This window comes from Capricornis sumatraensis, chromosome 16 (genome assembly GCF_032405125.1).
Source record: "Capricornis sumatraensis isolate serow.1 chromosome 16, serow.2, whole genome shotgun sequence".
Classification (NCBI taxonomy): domain Eukaryota; kingdom Metazoa; phylum Chordata; class Mammalia; order Artiodactyla; family Bovidae; genus Capricornis; species Capricornis sumatraensis.
Genome location: NC_091084.1, coordinates 58393873 through 58414818, shown reverse-complemented (window position 1 = coordinate 58414818; position 20946 = coordinate 58393873). Strand labels below are relative to the sequence as shown.

At 38.8% G+C, this 20946-nt stretch overlaps 1 protein-coding gene across 1 annotated transcript in view; it reads right to left on the bottom strand.

Moving 5' to 3' along the window:
- Window positions 1-289: 289 nt before the first annotated feature.
- Window positions 290-20946, bottom strand: part of BBOX1 (gamma-butyrobetaine hydroxylase 1) — a 64560-nt gene continuing 43903 nt past the window's right edge. The window contains exons 4-7 of the mRNA XM_068988840.1: window positions 20276-20381; window positions 13547-13743; window positions 3106-3272; window positions 290-817 (exon numbers count right to left, since the gene is read on the bottom strand). Coding sequence (XP_068844941.1) covers window positions 657-817; window positions 3106-3272; window positions 13547-13743; window positions 20276-20381 — 631 coding nt within the window. The 3' untranslated portion in view covers window positions 290-656. The remainder of the gene's footprint in view (window positions 818-3105; window positions 3273-13546; window positions 13744-20275; window positions 20382-20946) is intronic.

Below are 20946 nucleotides of genomic sequence, written 5' to 3'. Positions count from 1 at the left end.
CAGGGGACTATATTTTCTTTTAATTTGACATATTCTTGGGTTTGATGTCATAATTTAGGTATTATAAGAAAAGCTTAGCTCACCAGGTTGGTGAGGCTGGAAATTTGGGTCACAGAATTCGGTAATAAAAGTAAATAAAGAGATCTTTGAAAACATGATCCCAATATGCTATGCTTGGGAAACTAGCATTCCCGAGCATGCTAAAGACAGTTATATGCAGTCATGAAAAACAAAACCCTATAGGCAACAGAGTAGAAACATGTTTTGAGACAAGTTTTATTTGAAACACAAACTTTATTTGAAACAAAGCTTTATTCAAAAGAAGCCTTATTTGAAGAGAGAATTTGGTTTAGCGCAAAATGATTTGAAGGCATTCTGGAGACTCTCACAGATGGGCAAAAGAAATTAGATTATACATGCATCTGAACAGAAGAGATGCTTTATTTGAAAAAGAGGGAACATGGCTACAACATCTAAAAAGCTGGCATTGTATATGATTAGAAAGAAAAGAGAACTCTTGTGAGAAAGATGACATGTTCAGTGTTAAAGAGATTAATACATAACTGATATGGCTCATGGTCTGTGAAGACAAATAACCTTGTCATATCTTATAAAATACACTCATTGGAATCTTACTGAAGTTAGCAACAGGAGAGTCAGTCTCTACTCTGGACACTCTGCCTTAAGATACGTAGCCTTGACATGACCACATCCCAATCAGCATAAGCGCCTTCTAGATGGCGGGTTATCTCAGTTCCGGCTTCGTAGCTTCGTCGGCCATGAAGTAAGCGCCAGTTATCAAAGGTAATCACATCACCTAGACAAAAGATTTTTTACAGTCTGAATACAATCTTATGTGTAAATGATTTGCTGAACTAGAAAATGTGAAATGCAAAAATAGCCCTGCCATGTGGTTCACATCAAGAAACAATATGTTTACTTCTTTACATAAAATTACATATTCACTTTTTCATACAAATCAGATCACTAGTTGCTGATTGCTTTAAGCCTTTTGACATCTCAAATACATAGACTGTCAGGCCCCTGTAGACACTTTTATAATTCTTACTCAAACTATTATCTCCATGCAAAACTTCTGAATTGTTCTTCCTGATTGTTACCTCCTGCTCAGAAGTATTTTCTTTAAATTGAAATATAGTTGATTTACAATGTTATGTTAATTTCTGCTATACAGAAAAGTGATTCAGTAATACCTATACATATACATACATTCATCTTTATATTTTTTTCCATTATGGTTTCTCACAGGATATAGAAAAATTCCCTGTGCTATAGAGTAGGACCTTTTTCTTTATATATTCTATGTATAATAGTTTGCGTCTGCTAACCTCCAAATCCCACCCCATCTCCCCCGACCTTGTCAACCACAGGTTGTTCTCTCTGTCAGAGAGTCTCTTTCTGTTTCATACACAGGTTCATTTGTGCCATATTTTGGATTCTGCAGGCAAGTGATATCATATGACATTTGTCTTTCTCTTTCTGACTTAAGAAATGCTTATTTCGAGTTTAACAGCCTCAGATAATTATAAGGATAGTAACATTCTTGGTTTGTCTTTTATGTTCTTAGTATTTGTGTATGTTATTTCTAAGCCTCATAAAAATCTTGAAGAAAGAGTATTATCTCATCTTTTCATACATAGAAAACTGAAGCTCTGAGAAGTTGAAGCACTTGTCAGAAGGTTTCTGCCATGAAATGGTGAAGTTTGAATTCTAACTCCTGTTTTTTGGGTATTTTTCTCCCATTGCATTTCCATTTGACATGTTATTGCTCTTAAAAATCCATGTGGTCAGCAGATGAATGGATAAGAAAGCTGTGGTACATATACACAATGGAGTATTACTCAGCCGTTAAAAAGAATACTTTTGAATCAGTTCTGATGAGATGGATGAAACTGGAGCCGATTATACAGAGTGAAGTAAGCCAGAAAGAAAAACACCAATACAGTATACTAACACATATATATGGAATTTAGAAAGATGGCAATGATGACCCTGTATGCAAGACAGCAAAAAAGACGCAGATGTGTATAGCAGGCTTTTGGACTCAGAGGGAGAGGGAGAGGGTGGGATGATTTGGGAGAATGGCATTGAAACTTGTATACTATCATGTAAGAATCGAATCACCAGTCTATGTCCGATGCAGGATACAGCATGCTTGGGGCTGGTGCACGGGGATGACCCAGAGGGATGTTGTGGGGAAGGAGGTGGGAGGGGGGTTCATGTTTGGGATCGCATGTACACCCGTGGTGGATACATGTCAATGTATGGCAAAACCAATACAGTATTGTAAAGTAAAATAAAGTAAAAATAAAAATTAAAAAAAAAATCCGTGTGGTGTTGACTGCATAACAGTGAATTTATGAAGATTCTAGTAGTACTTTACTAGATCCAAAGATCAATTAAAAAAAAAAAAAGCACAAGAGAAAAGTATCTTCTACTTGGCCCAGTCAACAGGAGGGAGAAATTAGGCCTTTTATTTTAGATATCAAAATCCTTGAGTTTCATGTCACTTTATTAAGTAGAGATGATCCAGAGAACCCACAATGCTTTCTGCTTCTTTATCCAAGTGGCTGCAATATTTCAGTACGACTTTGTTTCAGGTAGCAATATGCCTGCCAGATCAGATAAGTGCAGTGAGTAAATATGACTCATGAACTTTAGAGTGAGAGTCATGGGGATAATTTTATCTGTTTACCAAGTTAGAAGAATTAAGTATAAGCTTCAGTTTGTATTGATTGGCTATCAGAATAGAAAATATGTCATCAGTCTTCATATCAGATATGAGATTTTATTTGGCCTGTAGCCTGTCTTTCAATATTTATTCTTTAGGTTAAAGGTTATTAAATTTTGATGTGTTTAAGGATTATCTAGGAGCTTATTTTAGAATGAGTATTTTAAAGTCAATTTAGAGCCAGGGTAGGAGCCAGAAGTCTGCTATTTAAGCAAGCTGGCTATACACCAAGACTCTGTTGTAAATTGTTCCACATGCCTCGTCTGAGAAAAACTGCTCTAGATACTGTGCTCAATGCTTAAGATTGAAGAAAACCCATTCTTGCAGTTGTTTGAGGAGGTGTGTTCACTGACCTGGATTCATCTTGAAAGTGAACTTGAAATCTTTACAGTTCATGAGGTCAACAAACTCCTTCAGAGCAACATAGAAAGGCTGAACTCTCTCGACAGGTACATCAAATATTGTGTCTCTAGTTGCATTATTGAAGTTGATACGAACCACTTGATCTTTATCGTCTAATCTGTTTTTCAAAGAGAAGAAGTTAAAATATAGAAGTCATGAAGTATCTATTTACATTTGTAAGGGTCATTTCATCTTGAATGATGTTTCTGAAATACAGTATTAAAGAATCCAAACATATGTACAGAAAATATTAAGGTTATCTGTGATACAAAGTATTCATTGGTTTTTCATTTATTCATTTGGCAAGTGTTTTTGGAAATCTTACCACCAAAGTGCCAGAATGATTCAAATTACTTCAAAATAAATGTTTCTGAGAAATTTAAGTTAAAATTTTTGTTAGGAAAATTAATTCATTCTTTGAAAAAGAGTAGCTTTTACATATTAAAATATTTCTATGTTATAATTCATAGATCAGTCAACTTTCATGTTTTATCTATTGGGGTTTTAAGTATTATTTTATTGGAGCATTATTGGGAAGAAAGACTTGTGTTTTTTTAAAAGCTTGAAATAATCTGTTTTAATTCAATACCTAATTTATAGATGGGGAAACCAAGGCACAGAGAAAGTAGAGTCTAGCTGGATGTACATTCTTTGGATCTTTCCATCTATGTTAACTATCTTAGTGTATAGGCTTTGAGAAGACTGATACTGTATTTCACTTAATGTTGCATTCCCAGCACTTACATAGAGCCTGGACATAATAGGCAGTTAATAAATATTTGTTGCATATGTAACTTTGTATATTTTTTAGTACCTTTGGAGAGTACCAAGGTCTTTTGAGTACCTTGAGAAATTCTAATATTGTGATCTCTATAGTATTTCTTAGAATGTAAATCATGATCATGACAATATAACATAATACTGTTTTTAATGTAAGAAATAACATTTCCAAATTTAAGTATGTTGGTTATAATTAGCAAGGTATGAGCATTGTTTAGACACAGAGACAAAGGAAGAAAAAACTTTTTTAGCTTATTAGGAAGATGGACTTTTAGCCAGTTCTAAAATAGCAACCAACTTTATCTTTTCTTTAGGTAGAAAGAGAACAGATAGAGAAAAAGTGAAAGTGGTCAAGGATGGTGATGAAGTGTCAAGAATTACTCCTTGGTCAGCTTAGGAGGTGATAATGTGAGCCAATAGCTGACTGATGGGTCAAATGGAACAGATTCTGGTACATGTTCCAGGGCTTAGTGACACTGATTTGGGGTCTAGATTACACTTGGCTGGCTCCTCACACAGAGAGAACCAGTGGTATACAAAGTATGGCTACCTGGTCCCCACACTTTGTATCTCAGATTAATAGTCAATCCTGTGAGCCAATGGCAAGTATAATATGTATACTTACGTAGTAGCTATGTAGTCTTTCCAGTAGTCATGTATGGATGTGAGAGTTGGACCATAAAGAAAGCTGAGTGCCAAAGAATTGATGCTTTTGAACTGTGGTGTTGGAGAAGACTCTTGAGAGTCCCTTGGACAGCAAGGAGATCAAACTAGTCAATCCTAAAGGAAATTAGTCCTGAATATTCATTGGGAGGACTGATGTTGAAGCTGAAGCTCCAGTACTTTGGTCACCTGATGCGAAGAAATGACTCATTTGAAAAGACCCTGATGCTGGGAAAGATTGAAGGCAGGAGGAGAAGGGGATGACAGAGGATGAGATGGTTGGATGGCACCACCGATTCAATGGACATGAGTATGAGCAAGCTTCAGGAGTTGGTGAGGGACAGGGAAGACTGGTGTGCTGCAGTCCATCGGGTCACAAAGAATCGGACACGACTGAGCAATTGAACTGAACTGAATGATAAACTCTTAGAAATAGTCATTAACAGCAACTCTTTTCCAATTGAGTAGTGACTGAAAACTACCTGTTGAACCCATATAAGGAAAGAAAGTGTAAGAAAGAAACAGGTTTTCAAAAAAGGCTCTTAGAACTTGAATTTATATATATTGATAAAAATACTGGACTGGAAGAAACACAAGCTGGAATCAAGATTGCTGGGAGAAATATCAATAACCTCAGATTAGCAGATGACACCACCCTTATGGCAGGAAGTGAAGAGGAACTAAAAAGCCTCTTGATGAAAGTGAAAGAGGAGAGTGAAAAAGTTGGCTTAAAGCTCAACATTCAGAAAACGATCATGGCATCCGGTCCCATCACTTCATGGGAAATAGATGGGGAAACAGTAGAGACAGTGTCAGACTTTATTTTTTTGGGCTCCAAAATCACTGCAGATGGTGACTGCAGCCATGAAATTAAAAGATGCTTACTCCTTGGAAGAAAAGTTATGACCAACCTAGATAGCATATTCAAAAGCAGAGACATAAACTAATGTCTCTGCCGACTAAGGTCCATCTAGTCAAGGCTATGGTTTTTCCAGTGGTCATGTATGGATGTGAGAGTTGGACTGTGAAGACGGCTGAGTGCCGAAGAATTGATGCTTTTGAACTGTGGTGTTGGAGAAGACTCTTGAGAGTCTCATGGACTGCAAGGAGATCCAACCAGTCCATTCTGAAGGAGATCAGCCCTGGGATTTCTTTGGAAGGAATGATGCTAAAGCTGAAGCTCCAGTACTCTGGCCACCTCATGTGAAGAGTTGACTCATTGGAAAAGAGTCTGATGCTGAGAGGGATTGGGGGCAGGAAGAGAAGGGGATGACAGAGGATGAGATGGCTGGATGGCATCACTGACTCAATGGACGTGAGTCTGAGAGAACTCCGGGAGATGGTGATGGATGGGGAGGCCTGGCGTGCTGCGGTTCATGGGGTTGCAAAGAGTCGGACATGACTGAGTGACTGAACTGAATTGAACTGAACTGAACTGATAAAAATACAAATATGACTGAATAGGCAGTGAAGTGCTCTTCCCTGCTGCCCCAAATTTACCACATAGATAAAGGATGCTCTATAGCCTGCAGTTTGTAGCTTCATGAACAAAGAATGAAGGAAGAGGTCAGTCAGCGGAAGAGACGGTGGATCTTCAGGTTTGAGTGATACAAAGCATAGAGCTTGAGACATTTTGATTGATGTGTTCATACTGCTGGTTTCAGACTCCTTTCACAGTTTCTGAGGACATTTTGCCGTTTCACTTTATCTTTAAGATACTAGCCTAACTCCTCCTGACACACGTCCCTTCCTCTCTCCTTGCATTATTTTCTGTGCATATAACAATTCCCTGGTGGCTGAGATGGCAAAGAATCTGCCTGCAATATGGGAGACCCGGGTTTGATCCCTGGGTTGGGAAGATCCCCTGGAGGAGGGCATGGCAACCCACTCCAGTGTTCTTGCCTGGAGAATCCTCATGGACAGAGGAGCCTGGCAGGCTACAGTCCCTGAGGTCGCAAAGAATCGGACATGACTGAGCAGCTAAGCACACAACACTGACAGCCTTTGCGTCATCCTTCGTGTCACTGACTAGGATGTTACATCTTTGAAACTTCCCTTGGGACTCTTCCATCCCAGCCACTCTGCTGATTTGTTTCTTTTTCCCCTAACAACACAATGTACCATGGGATACTCAATGAAATGAGAATTGTGTATTTCATGGTACATTGTATTAAGCTTTCATTTCTAAGAGTTCATCTTTCTTTTGCTCACACGCTCAGTTGTGTCTGACTCTTTGCGACCCCATGGATTATAGCTTGCCAGGCTCCTCTGTCCCTGGGATTCTTCCTCCAAAAGTGCTGGAGTGGGTCACCATTTCCTCCTTCAGGGGATCTTGGCGACACAGGGATCGAACTCACATCTCCTGTGTTGCCTGCATTGGCAGGTGGATTCTTTACTAGCAGCGCCACCTGAGTAAGCCCCTAAGAGTTCATGCATGTGGGCAAAAATAATTCCTCTCTCTCTCCCTGTGTAGTACAGTCTCTGTTTCTTTTAACCTGGTGTTGACTTTCTATATGAGAAAATAAGTCACAAATTTGTTTTTAACATTCTAAGAAATGACCTGAGGGGAAATAGAAAGTAAATTTAGTTGTGAGATGCAGAGAAGATGTTATTCTGAGGATGGAAGAATGTTAGAGGAGATGTGTGCTTGGCATCATGAGGATCAACATAAAATGCAAAATTGGACCTTAGCAAGCAGGATACACTGTACATAAAAAGAGGATGGAAAGAAAGTCTTGATGCAGGATTATATGCTGTTCAGTTCAGTTCAGTCACTCATTCATGTCCAGCTCTTTGCGACCCCATGGACTGCAGCACGCCAGGCCTCCCTGTCCATCACCAACTCCCAGAGCCTACCCAAACTCATGTCCATTGCATCGGTGATGCCATCCAACCATCTCATCCTCTGTCATCCCCTTCTCCTCCTGCCTTCAATCTTTCCCAGCATCAGGGCTTTTCCAATGAGTCAGTTCTTTGCATCAAGTGGCAAAATATTGGAGTTTCAGCTTCAACATCAGTCCTTCCAGTGAATATTCAGGACTGATTTCCTTTAGGATGGACTGGTTGGATCTCCTTGCAGTCCAAGGGACTCTCAAGAGCCTTCTGCAACACCACAGTTCAAAACCATCAATTCTTTGGTGCTCAGCTTTGTTTATAGTCCAATTCTCATATCCATGTGTGACTACTGGAAAAACCAGAGCCATGACTAGACGGACCTTTGCTGGTAAAGTAATGTCTCTGCTTTTTAACATACTGTCTAGGTTGGTCATAGCTTTTCTTCCAAGGAGCAGGCGTCTTTTAATTTCATGGCTGCAGTCACCATCTACAGTGATTTTGGAGCCCCAGAAGTAAAGTCTCTCACTGTTTCCATTGTTTCCCCGCCTATTTGCCATAAAGTGATGAGACTGGATGCCATGATCTTAGTTTTCTGAATGTTGAGTTTTAAGCCAACTTTTTCACTCTCCACTTTCACTTTTATCAAGAGGCTTTTGAGTTCCTCTTCACTTTCTGCCATAAGGTTGGTGTCATCTGCATATCTGAGGTTATTGATATTTCTCCCGGCAATCTTGATTCCAGCTTGTGCTTCCTTCCGCCCAGTGTTTCTCATGATGTACTCTGCATATAAGTTAAATAAGCAGGGTGACAATATACAGCCTTGACATACTCCTTTCCTGATTGAAACCAGTCTGTTGTTCAATGTCCACTTCCAATTGTTTTTTTTGACCTGCATACAGGTTTCTCAAAAGGCAGGTCAGGTGGTCTGGTATGCCCATCTCTTTCTTATTTTCCACAGTTGGTTGTGATCCACACAGTCAAAGGTTTTGGCATAGTCAATAAAGCAAAAGTAGATGTGTTTCTGGAACTCTTGCTTTTTTGATGATCCAGCAGATGTTGGAAATTTGATCTCTGGATCCTCTGCCTTTTCTAAATCTAGCTTGAACATCTGGAAGTTTATGGTTCACATACTGTTGAAGCCTGGCTTGGAGAATTTTGAGCATTACTTTGCTAACGTGTGAGATGAGTGCAATTGTGTGGTAGTTTGAACATTCTTTGGCATTACCTATCTTTGGGACTGGGATGAGGACTGACCTTTTCTGGTTCTGTGGCCACTGCTGAGTTTTCCAAATCTGCTGGCATATTGAGTGCAGCACTTTCATAGCATCATCTTTTAGGATTTGATATAGCTCAACTGAAATTCCATCATCTCCACTAGCTTTGTTCATAATGATGCTTCCTAAGTTGCACTTTCCTTTTGTTCCAGGATGTCTGGGTCTAGGTGAGTGATCACATCTTTGTGGTTATCTGGATCATGAAGATCTTTTTTGTATAGTTCTGGGTATTCTTGCCACTTCTTTTTAATATCTTCTGCTTCTGTTAGGTCCATCCATTTCTGCCCTTTATTGTGCCCTTCTTTGCATGAAATGTTCCCTTGGTATCTCTAATTTTCTTGAAGAGATCTCTAGTCTTTCCCATTCTGTTGTTTGCCTCTATTTCTTTGCATTGATCACTGAGGAAGGCTTTCTTATCTCTCCTTGCTATTCTTTGGAACTCTGCATTCAAATGGGTATATCTTTCCTTTTCTCCTTTGCCTTTAGCTTCTCTTCTTATCTCAGCTATTTGTAAGGCCTCCTCAGACGACTATTTTGCCTTTGTGCATTTCTTTTTCTTGGGAATCGTCTTGATCCTTGCCCCCGTACAATGTCCTGAATCTCCATCCATTCCATAGTTCGTCAGGCACTCTGTCTATCAGATCTAATCCCTTGAATCCATTTCTCACTTCCACTGTATAATTGTAAGGGATTTGATTTAGGTCATACCTGAATGGTCTAGTGGTTTTCCCTGCTTTCTTCAATTTAAGTCTGAATTTGGCAATAAGTTCACGATCTGAGCCACAGTCAGCTCCTGGTCTTGTTTTTGCTGACTATATAGAGCTTCTCCATCTTTGGCTGCAAAGAATATGATCAATCTGATTTTGGTATTGACCATCTGGTTATGTCCATGTGTAGAGTCTTCTCTTGTGTTGTTGGAAGAAGGTGTTTGCTATGACCAGTGCGTTCTCTTGGCAAAACTCTCTTAGCCTTTGACCTACTTCGTTTGTACTCCAAGGCCAAATTTGCCTGTTAGTCCAGGTAGCTCTTGACTTCCTACTTTTGCATTTCAGTCCCCTTTAATGAAGAGGACATCTTTTTATATGCTGAGAAAGGGTGAAAACCCCAAAGATGGGGACTAACCATCTATATACTAGCTATGCATGCAGGACAAGCATTTAAACATAAATCAGCAACATCTTGACTGCAAACTAGCAAATGCAAAACCTCATCAGTGATGCCCATAAAAGATCCCAGTGAAGACTGGGGAATCATCTTCTATGATTCAAGTGTGGTGCTATAGATTCTTTTCATTAGTTAAAATATTATTTCTCATTGAGAGAGATATGATGTGAATGTGTTGTGAGACTATTACTATGGTCTTGCCTACCACATCACGTTTTATGCAAGAAAATTTTATATCTTAAGAGCATCTTGCAAATTCATTATTTTCTTGTCTTGCTTTGGTCATTAGAAACTCAGAGCTGAAATTAAAATCTATCACCAGTAAATAGATTGGATTATGAAAATGATAGCTAGCTAAAATTTATTCTGCTCTTTCTGAGTCAGGCATTGTGACAGCACTGTCTGTATATTTTCCCCTATAATTCCCACTGCAATTGTTATGTGGTAGGTATTACCTCTGGCTTCCCAAGTAGCTTAGCTGGAAAAGAATCCACCTGCAGTGCAGGAGACCCTGGTTTGATTCCTGGGTCAGGAAGTTTCCCTGAAGAAGGATAGACTACCCATTCCAGTATTCTTGGGCTTCCCTGGTGGCTCAGGTGGTAAAGAATCCACCTGCAATGTGGGAGACCTGGGTTCAATCCCTGGGTTGGGAAAATCCCCTGGAGGAGGGCATGGCAACCCACTCCAGTATCTTGCCTGGAGAATCCCAATAGACAGAGGAGCCTAGCAGGCTACAGTTCATTGTCTGTCTCAAAGAGTCAGACACCACTGAGTGACTAAGCACAGCCCAGCACAGGTATTCATATTACTCCTTCTTTTTCTTTTTACTGACAGTTATTCCTTTTTGTGGCTTAGCAAGCATAAGTCATTTGACCAACAGCACACAGATAACAAGAGAAGGAGTTGTGTTCATGTGACTGGATTTGTAACCACTAGGTTGCACTGCCATAGCTTAATCGACCAATATTATTATTTTTTTAATCACCATTATTATTTTTGTCCTAGTTTCTTTCTTTATTTTTTATTGTACTGCATGATACTTAACTTTCTCAGCAGCCTCCAAGATCTTTTTGTATTAAATAGGAAATAAGCAACTCAAAAGAGTGAAAAGATTTAACCACTAGGAAAATTAACCTGAACAATCAGGGTACTGAAACCCTTGATTAACTGAAAACTCTGTTTCATCTCCTGTTGTTAAAAACACATTTTAAGTGAATTAACGTTAAAACTTGATATTCTCTAGGGATATTTCTGAGACCTTGATAATGACCAAATTCTGGAATTTCACTACAAAAAAAATAACACAGCCAAATTATGAGTCAGATGATGGCTATTTGGTTAACCTCACTCAATAGCCAAGTTTTTTTTTTTTTTTTTACCTCTATTCACTAGCCTTGCAGACTCTGTAATCATATTGTGTCACAACAAAATGATAATTTGTAATGGTCTTTTAAATATTTAAAACTATCATGTTAAACCTAGGAATCTTGAGAGTTATTCCTTCCTTTTCCATTCTTGATGACTGACCTCTTAGATAATGTTACTTTGGACTGGGATTTATTTTTTTAAGTCTGTCTTCCTCTCAGATCTTTCATCCAATATTTCAGGGAAATATGCTGATTAAATATGCAAAAATATATCCCAAAGAGGACTCTTCTTCACACTGCTGCTGTCACTCCCAGGACCACTTTTGTTCGAGGTGCCCTCGGCCCTGACCTGCAGTCCCATAGGAGCTCCTTAGCCGGACTTCTTATTCCTGCCCTTGTTCTCCTACACTGTATTGAGCACAGCAGCCAGGGTGATCCACTAAAAATGTAAATAACTTTATATCAATATAGATGTCTCTCTTTTGGTCAACATCTTTCACTAAGAGTGAAAGCCAGTGTCCTTATGATGGTTAACACAGTTTTATATAAACTGAAAACTGTCTGGCCTCCTCTCTTAACACTCTGCCCCACAGAGTGGCTTCTTGTGGTTCCTTGACCACACCAAGCATCTTCTTAGGGTCATCCTAGGATCTTTGCTCTAGTTGTTTCTGGAAACTGCTTATCTTCTGGACAAACTCCCTTACTCTTAAGTTTTGCTTAAATATCACCTCCTCAGTAAAGCTTGTCCTTGAAACACTATTTCAGTTCAGTTCAGTTCAATTGCTCAGTCATGTCCAACTCTTTGTGACCCCATGGACCACAGCACACCAGGCTTCCCTGTCCATCACCAACTCCCTGAGTTTACCCAAACTCATGTCCATTGAGTCGGTGATGCCATCCAACCATCTCATCCTCTGTCATCCTCTTCTCCTCCTGCCCTCAATCTTTCCCAGCATCAGGGTCTTTTCAAATGAGTCAGCTCTTCGCAGCAGGTGGCCAAAGTATTGGAGTTCAACTGAAACACTGTTTAATGATGCAGATTTCATCCTCCCTAAGCCTTTGGCTCTTAGCCTCCCCTAATCTGCCTGACTTTTCCTTGTTTCTTAAGCACTTAAAATATCTTAACATTCGTTTCAATTTCCTCATTTATTTTAAAAATTTCTAATTCTCCACTCCCCCATTAGTAAGTAAGCTTCATGAGGACAGGAAAGTGTTTTGTTTACCAATGTATCCCATGCACCAACAAGAGTGAATGGCCTCAGTAAATATTTGTTGAATGAATAAATGATGATCATGTGTGTATTTAAGAAAGCTGAGCTAGTATATTGGGGATTTGATTATTTATTAAATGAGTTTATTTCCTATTATTTGGTTATTTCTCCTAAAAGAAAAATACAAACTTAACTGTAAAATTGAAACACCTCAAAATTCATTAAGGTCAGATTAAATCAAATATGTCCTAGAAAAACAATGTAGGATAATTCTCAATTAAAAGGATACATGCGTGGCCTTTGTAGATATTCTCTTATGAAATAATGCTAAACAAAAAAAGAACATAAAAAGTTCTGTGTAGGGAACTTATGATTTTTTGGCATCAATCTGGGGAGATGTTATTGTTTCTTTCTCCACCCTTGTGGTTCAGTTGAGGCTGACCTTTCTTTGGAGATGAACGTGCGATCCAGGGACAGCCAATCAGAATTCTCTGACTTCCTAGCCATGGTGATTCTTCCAGGATATATTTAAACACATTCTGGGCAGCGAGTCTACATCTTTGCTGTAGCTATTGGAAAATAAGTATTTTCTGTGTGCTGTCATTACCAGCTCTAAGGACAATGAAAATTTGGAATTTCTACTAATTGTTTTTAAAAATGAAGCCAACACTTCATTTTTGGATGTGTTAGCTAAGAGGTGAAGGAAAAAATAAAAGGTCAATATCAGAAGATACTTTTCAACTGCTAGACTATCAAAGTTTGAGTTATAGTCTTTCACTTCTGAAAGGGTCCTGATTAGTACAATCACAATCACACTGATTATAACTATGCGGAATTTATAGTTTAAAAATGAAGATACATGAAGTCTTAGTTACTTATATTGATTAAGAACAGAGATTTCATGGAGTTTCATATATATATATTTTTTTTAATGGTGACAGGGTTCTTTTTTTCCTCTTTCATTCGAGAACTGGGCTAAACAGTTAATATAAAGTAAAGCTCAGAAGTGTATTGGATTTTTCTGTTTAAGCTTTAGGCTAATGAAGCTTTTGCTGTCAACTGTTTCATTGAGATGAGAAACTTAGAAAGAGTACTTACTCTATAATTTTGTGTTTGGATTGTACAGAGAAATCACAGTAATCCACTCCAATGTCTGTGAAGTCCACGAAGGTGGAGGACAGAATCTGGAATGCTCGAGGATTTTTTTCCTTGAGCTTTTGGCATACATTGAATCCATCTACAATTTCTGACTCACCCCCAGTGACGGTTTGCTTTATGCAGTGCAGAAGCTGAACCTAGAAACAGAAACAGAGAACCATGTTTTAAAGTGGTATGCACCTACATTTTTGACAGCTTTAAAGAAAGATTCATAAAGGTAATATACTTTCATATCTATCACTTGTGTCAACAGAGAAAGAGGTTGGGGAAAAAGTTGCTTGAAATCAAAAGTTTACTGTTCAAATAGTGTTACAGTTTAAGACAAGGATGCAATCAAATACTGTTTGTAAACAAAAGGCACAGATCATAAGAGCAGTAGGGAGTGAGCACTTCCTGTTGGCTTTACAGAAGAAGTGGAATTTAATTTGGGTAAAGTCGAAGGGATGAGATTTTGGATACATAGACTAGAACAGCGAGAGCAAATCACTTGGCAGTGTTGATGGGTGTGCAAAACCACACACTTCACTGGGTCTCAAAATGTCTGGCTTCAGCAGAGGGTTACAATTGGAAATAGTAATCCACTTGGAAAGGTAATTTGGGATCTAATCAGGGGAAGTCTTGAATGTCAGATGAAAGATTGGACTTTCTTATGCACAGAGAGGAATTGTTAAAGGCTTTTGAATATGGAAATAGTGTAGTCAAGACTGAGTTGAAAATTATTAGTCCAGTGGTGTTAATAAGGGATACAATTTTTTAAGGGAGAAACTTGTGAGAGGGTAATTACTTGAGAATCTAATGCAGTGAAAGTGAAAGTCACTCAGTCGTGTCCAACTATTTGCAACTCCATGGACTATAGTCCATGGAATTCTCCCAGGCCAGAATACTAGAGTGGGCAGCCTTTCCCTTCTCCAGGGGATCTTCCCAACCCAGGGATCAAACCCAGGTCTCCTGCATTGCAGGCGGATACTTTTCCAGTTGAGCCACAAGGGAAGCCCAAGTCTCAAGGGAGGTAGTTCAAGTATAATGATAAAGGAATGAGGTAGGATGAGGCTATGAGGATGAATAAGCCCCAAAAATAGTGGGAATGAGAAACCAAAAGGATGTAAGTGTTAGTTACTTTTACTAAGATTTAGAGAAAAATGCATGATTTCATTTTGGAAAGCTAAATGTTTAAATATTTTAAACAATATTCTTTTGAATGGAGTTATTTTCCTTGGTTATGTGATTCCTTTTAGTAAGTCAGCATGGGTGGGTGATTCTGAATACCTAAATTTAGGCTGTGATTTTATGCATAAAGAAACTAACACTCTTCAGCTGTGAAAGCTTCCTTCTTCATGAAATAAAAATAAAAACCAATGTCTGACAATTTTTATACAAAGGAAGAGTCAAATATGATTAAATACACAGACTAGGGAGATACCAGTATAAGTGGGAAAATATCATTTAGCTTGGCTAACTCTGAAGATTGCGAGGGCAAGTGCTGCCCATTAGAACTTTCTGTGATGATGGAAATGTTCTTCCACGAGCCCAATGTAGTCATCCCTAGTCCTGTATGTGTGTTGTGCACATGAAATGTGGTTAGTTTGTCTGAGAAACTTAACTTTAAACTTTATTTAATCTTAATTTGTTTAAATTACAACTTAATCCTGGATAACTAGTGTCTACTGTATTGGATAGTGCAGACCTAAAATAAAAACCCTTTTCTAAAATTTTAACTTTTTAAATTAAATTTTTATTTTATATTGGAGTATAGTTGATTTTACAATGTTGTGTTAATTTCAGGTGTACAGCTAACTGACTCAGTTACACATATACATATATACGTTCTTTTTCAGATTCTTTCCGCATGTAGATTATTATAGAACATGATGAATGTTTACAGGTTTTTTTTCCCCAAAAAAGAATATTCTATCTTTTTTACTCTCCCTCTGCCAGCAAGCCACTCCCTCTGCCTGGAATGCCTGCCCCTAATCTGTGCCTGACTGATCTCAGAACTTCAGAAACTAGTTCACTTCTTCTCTGAACAGCCCCCATTCTGCATGATCGGGCAGCATTTGGTATCTGTGTTTGTTTAGGAAGCTCTTGCCCTGGTGCTGATTCTGCTGTTTTGGAACAGAATCTCCTCTGGTTCATCTCTTTGTAAACTGTGAGCTCCTGGAGGGCAGAAACAATATTCCCCACTCTTCTTTGACTCCTGCAGAGTGCCTCATCTGTAACAGATATATAATGAATGTGTGTTCAGACAAACCAAATGTGTCAGTGAGAAATGTGTCAGCCAATGTGTGGCTGTGAGAAATCCTGCCTCCTTCCAAACCCATACAAAAGTTCTATTTAAAATATAATATACATGTGGTCTTAAATTATGGTGTTGGGCTGGGGGAAAAGGAGGAGACAGAGGATGAGATGGTTGGATGGCAACATTGACTCAATGGACATGAGTTTGAGCAAACTCTGGGAGACAGTGAAAGCCAGGGAAGCCTGGCGTGTTGCAGTCCCTGGGGTCCCAAAGAGTCACACAGTGGAGTGACTGAACAACGAAGTGCATATTCATTTGTTCCCTACAACAGTCCTTCAGTTCAGTTCAGTCGCTCAGTCGTGTCTGACTCTTTGAGATCCCATGAATCGCGGCACGCCAGGCCTCCCTGTCCATCACCAACTCCTGGATTTCACTAAGACTCACGTCCATCGAGTCAGTGATGCCATCCAGCCATCTCATCCTTTATCATCCCCTTCTCCTCCTGCCCCCAATCCCTCCCAGCATCAGACTCTTTTCCAATGAGTCAACTCTTCGCATGAGGTGGCCAAAGTACTGGAGTTTCAGCTTTAGCATCATTCCTTCTGAAGAAATCCCAGGGCTGATCTCCTTCAGAATGGACTGGTTGGATCTCCTTGCAGTCCAAGAGACTCTCAAGAGTCTTCTCCAACACCACAGTTCAAAACCATCAATTCTTTGGTGCTCAGCCTTCTTCACAGTCCAACTCTCACATCCATACATGACCACAGGAAAAACCAGAGACTTGACTAGACGGACCTTAGTTGGGAAAGTAATGTCTCTGCTTTTGAATATGCTATCTAGGTTGGTCATAACTTTTCTTCCAAGGAGTAAGCGTCTTTTAAACAACAGTCCTTAGAATTTGATAATTTCATCTCCATTCTGTAGAGGAAGAAACTAGGACTCAGGTGTAAAAACTGGCCAGCTGGTAAGAACTCTGCTAATATATGGCAAAACTAGTGTTCAAATCTTGGCCTTTGTGCTTTAAATCCTCAGACAGCAAGTTCCTTTCCTGTGAAGGGAGAAGTCCCTTTATAGCACTGTTGCTAATTCAGTATTGTGTGGTGTGTGCGTTGTGTTTTGTAAACTTAAACTTCCCTTTTTAGGTTGATGACACCTCATTTTCTGCTATTATGAGAGAACTGACCTAAATGAATAATTGCTCATCCTTAAATTGATGTCTTCTTTTTGAGCTTGAAAATATGTGCATAAACTGGCCAAGTTCTTATAGAAAATCGACTCATTGCCAAGGCAATGAGGGGTGAAGCAGCATGATTAAAAAGAAGATGAAATGGAAATATCAACCTCAAGCCTCTCAAACTCCAAGAAGACGAAACAATAACATAACTTGGTCTGTGGTAGAATCTGTGTTCTTCAAATCCTTTTTAGACTCTGCCATAATGAAGTCACAGAATATTTCAAATATAAACCTTTAAAACAAAGGTCAGCTGATGTCTTTTACATATGGCTAGGCCAACTAATAATCTTCTTTTGTATATGTACATTTTAATGCAATCCTATGAAAGAAAAAAGATGATGGACCCAGAAAATACTTTCCTTGCACATTCAAAAGGTAAAGATATGCCTAACGTGTATAAAACCCAATTTGATGTCATGTAAGTCATTCAGAACCAAAAATATTTTCTTTTTAAATGTTGCTTTATGACAGCACATGACTTTTGGCCCAGAGACAGTGAATGAAACAACATCTGTGTTTCATTAAAGATATGTCTCCTTATCCTGCCCCATGTGATTGAAATTGATCAAACTGAACTCTCAACAGGTAACTCATTATCCAGATCATTTCATCTGTACTGAAAAGAATATTGGTTTATTTTATTTGCTATAAAAGAACCCAAACTTAGGTTCAAAAACCTTTGAATAATTCCAAAGTGGAAACTTAATAGCACAAGCAGGTACCTGAATTTCAATTATTATTTTACTAGAATCTAGACATTTCAGGACCCAAGTGAGTGACTTCACTTTCACTTTTCACTTTCATGCATTGGAGAAGGAAATGGCAACCCACTCCAGTGTTCTTGCCTGGAGAATCCCAGGGACGGGGGAGCCTGGTTGGCTACTGTCTATGGGGTCGCACAGAGTCGGACACGACTGAAGTGACTTAGCAGCAGCAGCAGCAGACATTTCAGGAATCATTTTTTTATTTAAAAATTTATCAATTTATTTAGATTTGGACCTTTCACTTGCTGGTAGAGACTGATACAACTTTGTAGCATTTTAAACTTCTTTTTAGCATATTTAATAAGTCTCTATTACATCTAAGGTACTGGGCTAAGTTTTGAAATAACATGGAAGTAAAAGGTTCAATTCCTGTATTTCATGTGCTTGTAATGTATGACAATGTCTATAAATAGTCAGCATGTTACAGAAATTATGGTAATTAGAAAGTCCAACTCATGATCCCAATGATGTGTTAAAAAATTTTGATGGAGGCCCTGTTTCAAGTTCAAGTTCCCTATTAACTTGAAAAGTATTTAACCATGCTGGGCACCTTCATTTAACATAAAAAGACATGATTGCTTCTATTTACCTTGAAGGAATGCTAAGAGGCATCAAATAAAGCAATATAAGTAAAAATGCTTTGAAAGAATATAAAATATAGAAAGTGTAATATAAAATACTATGAAAATGTCAAACTTCATACTTCAGGAATGTTTATGAAGTCATTTGATCACTTTTCTGTAGGCTTTCAATTTTAACCCTGAAACAAAACATAAATTCATAAAAAATCAGGTAATTTAAAATTTCAAATAGAATCTAGTTTTCTAGTCTAGTTATTTTAAGAACTTTATTCCCTTTGACTTCTCCAACTTGTCTTTGGCAAATGAACTGAGATGATTAGTTTGGCTTTTAACCCCCAGGGTTTTAGAAAATTTCTGGGCCACATTTAAAACAAATCACATTGTGTGTCTTCCTCTCAACCCCTTCCTGAAAAGGTGACTATTGAGGGTCATTTCACTGTTGCATTTAGTTCAAAGAAATCATGTGGTATTTTACAATCAACAAAGTAATTTGAAACAGGTGAACTAAAATACTAGACTAGCTTAGTTAATACTGATGATGACAATGGGTAACAAAGGCATGGAGAAGTGTGTCCAGTTAATATGATGAAAAACACAGATGGATTTTGATTTTCCCCCATTTCACCTTTGTTAGCTAGAGAATTACCCCAAATTTCCACTTTCATTTATGTTTGAAGATACAAATTTCTGTGGGGTTATTTCATTTAGTTGCATTTAGCTCTAAAAATAGGAACAAAATCTCTTTTCAAAGATAGTTTTCTGACCATTTATTTCTTGGTTTAGCAAAATGATGCTTTTGTGAAAATGCAGCTGTTTAGTAAAATGGTAATGTTGTAACAAGGTAGTAGATGGGGAGGCTTCCAGAAAATCTGGAGGATTTGTGCTCCGTGGTGAACATCTCCGTCCTTGATGAAGAATCGGATAGATGGGAGAGTAGACGGTTTCCCGAAACAACCAAAGTTATTCTGCTTCTTGCATTCACACCTCTTTGTGGTAAGTATTTGCAGCTTCTCCCACAAAAGGTGGCCTCTACTTCCTCACCCCTTGAGTCTGGGCTAAAACCTTTGACCAAAAAAGTATGAAAACATGGCAGAGATAACACTGTGCTGATTGCTAGCCTGGGTCTCAAGAGACCTTGTATGTTTCAGCATGCTCTCTGGAGACCCTGCTACCTGCTATGTAGCAGGCATAAGCCTGGGCCAGGTGGGGCTCGGGTGGGGGTGTTGGTGTGTGGGGAGATGATAGATCAGATGGGGCAGGGACAAGTCATCTCAGCCACCACCTGGGTCATCCAGTCCCTTGCAGACTCAGCAGCAGCAGAACTACATAGCTGAATATAGCCGAAATTGTAAAACCATAAGTCAGTGGCTGTGCTTTTAAGCTGGGAAGTTATGGAGTGGTTTTGTTTGTTCATTTGTTGTTGTTATTGTTGTTTACTGCAATAGGTAACTGATAGGAATGGTGGCCATGTGACTTTGTGGGAAAAACTCCACATTGTGTTTCCTGGTTTTATTTTCTCTTTCAACGCTCCAAGGAATGTTAAACGTTCAAAAAGACCTCAAGATATACTGCTTTGGTAAAATGTCTTGGCAAAGCAGTAAGTGCCAGTAGTTATTTCCAGGGAGAAATGAAGTGTTAAAAAATATATATATATACATGGAAATCTTCTATCCCTTGTGAATGTGAGGCTGTTCAAGATTTAGGTACAGAGATTTTTGTGAGTTTGGATTGTGTTTGGAGAAATCTACATTAAGACAAATTAGCTAGTGAAACATACAATTTTTTAGGCTCAAAATACAGGAGAATACTGGTCCTTGGCCTGCCTTGTGGAAAACATGTTGAGGCTCACCTTACCCCAGGTGGATGATGGAGGGCTGGATAATCAGTGTGAAAGCTTAGCTTCCCAGTTGTGTAAGCCACATTGTTTGCATCGATTTTGTCTTGCACTTGCCAAGTATGTCTGTAAAATACAAGAAACATATGTTTAAACAGTCTGTCACTAAGCCAGAGGAAATGTGTTAGAATGAACTTGAGACCTGGGAGAAATGGAAACTTCATCTTATGAAATAATTACCATAATGACTATGAGCCAGGAAAAGAGTCTGACCTTTCTTTGTCCAAAGTAGCCTTCTCAGAATCAGCTTCTCACTTCACCTCTCCTCTCCAAAAAAAGAGTACAGAGTTTATAAAGAGGTCTATATGAGATTGTGGGCTTCCCACGTGGCTCAGTGGTAAAGAATCCTCCTGCCAAATGCAGGAGACACAGGAGACACAGGTTTGATCCTTGGGCCAGGAAGAGCCCCTGGAGGAGGAAATGACAACCTTCTCCAGTATTCTTGTCTGGAAAATTCCAAGGACAGAGGAGCCTGGCGGGCTACAGTCCATGGGGTCACAAAGAGCTGGACATGACTGAGTGACTGGGCATGCACACACGCATATGGGATTGTAGGTTACATTTTTTAATAGCTTAATGCTTTTAAAAAATGAATTATTGAGGCAAAACTTACAGAATATGAAATGGCCAT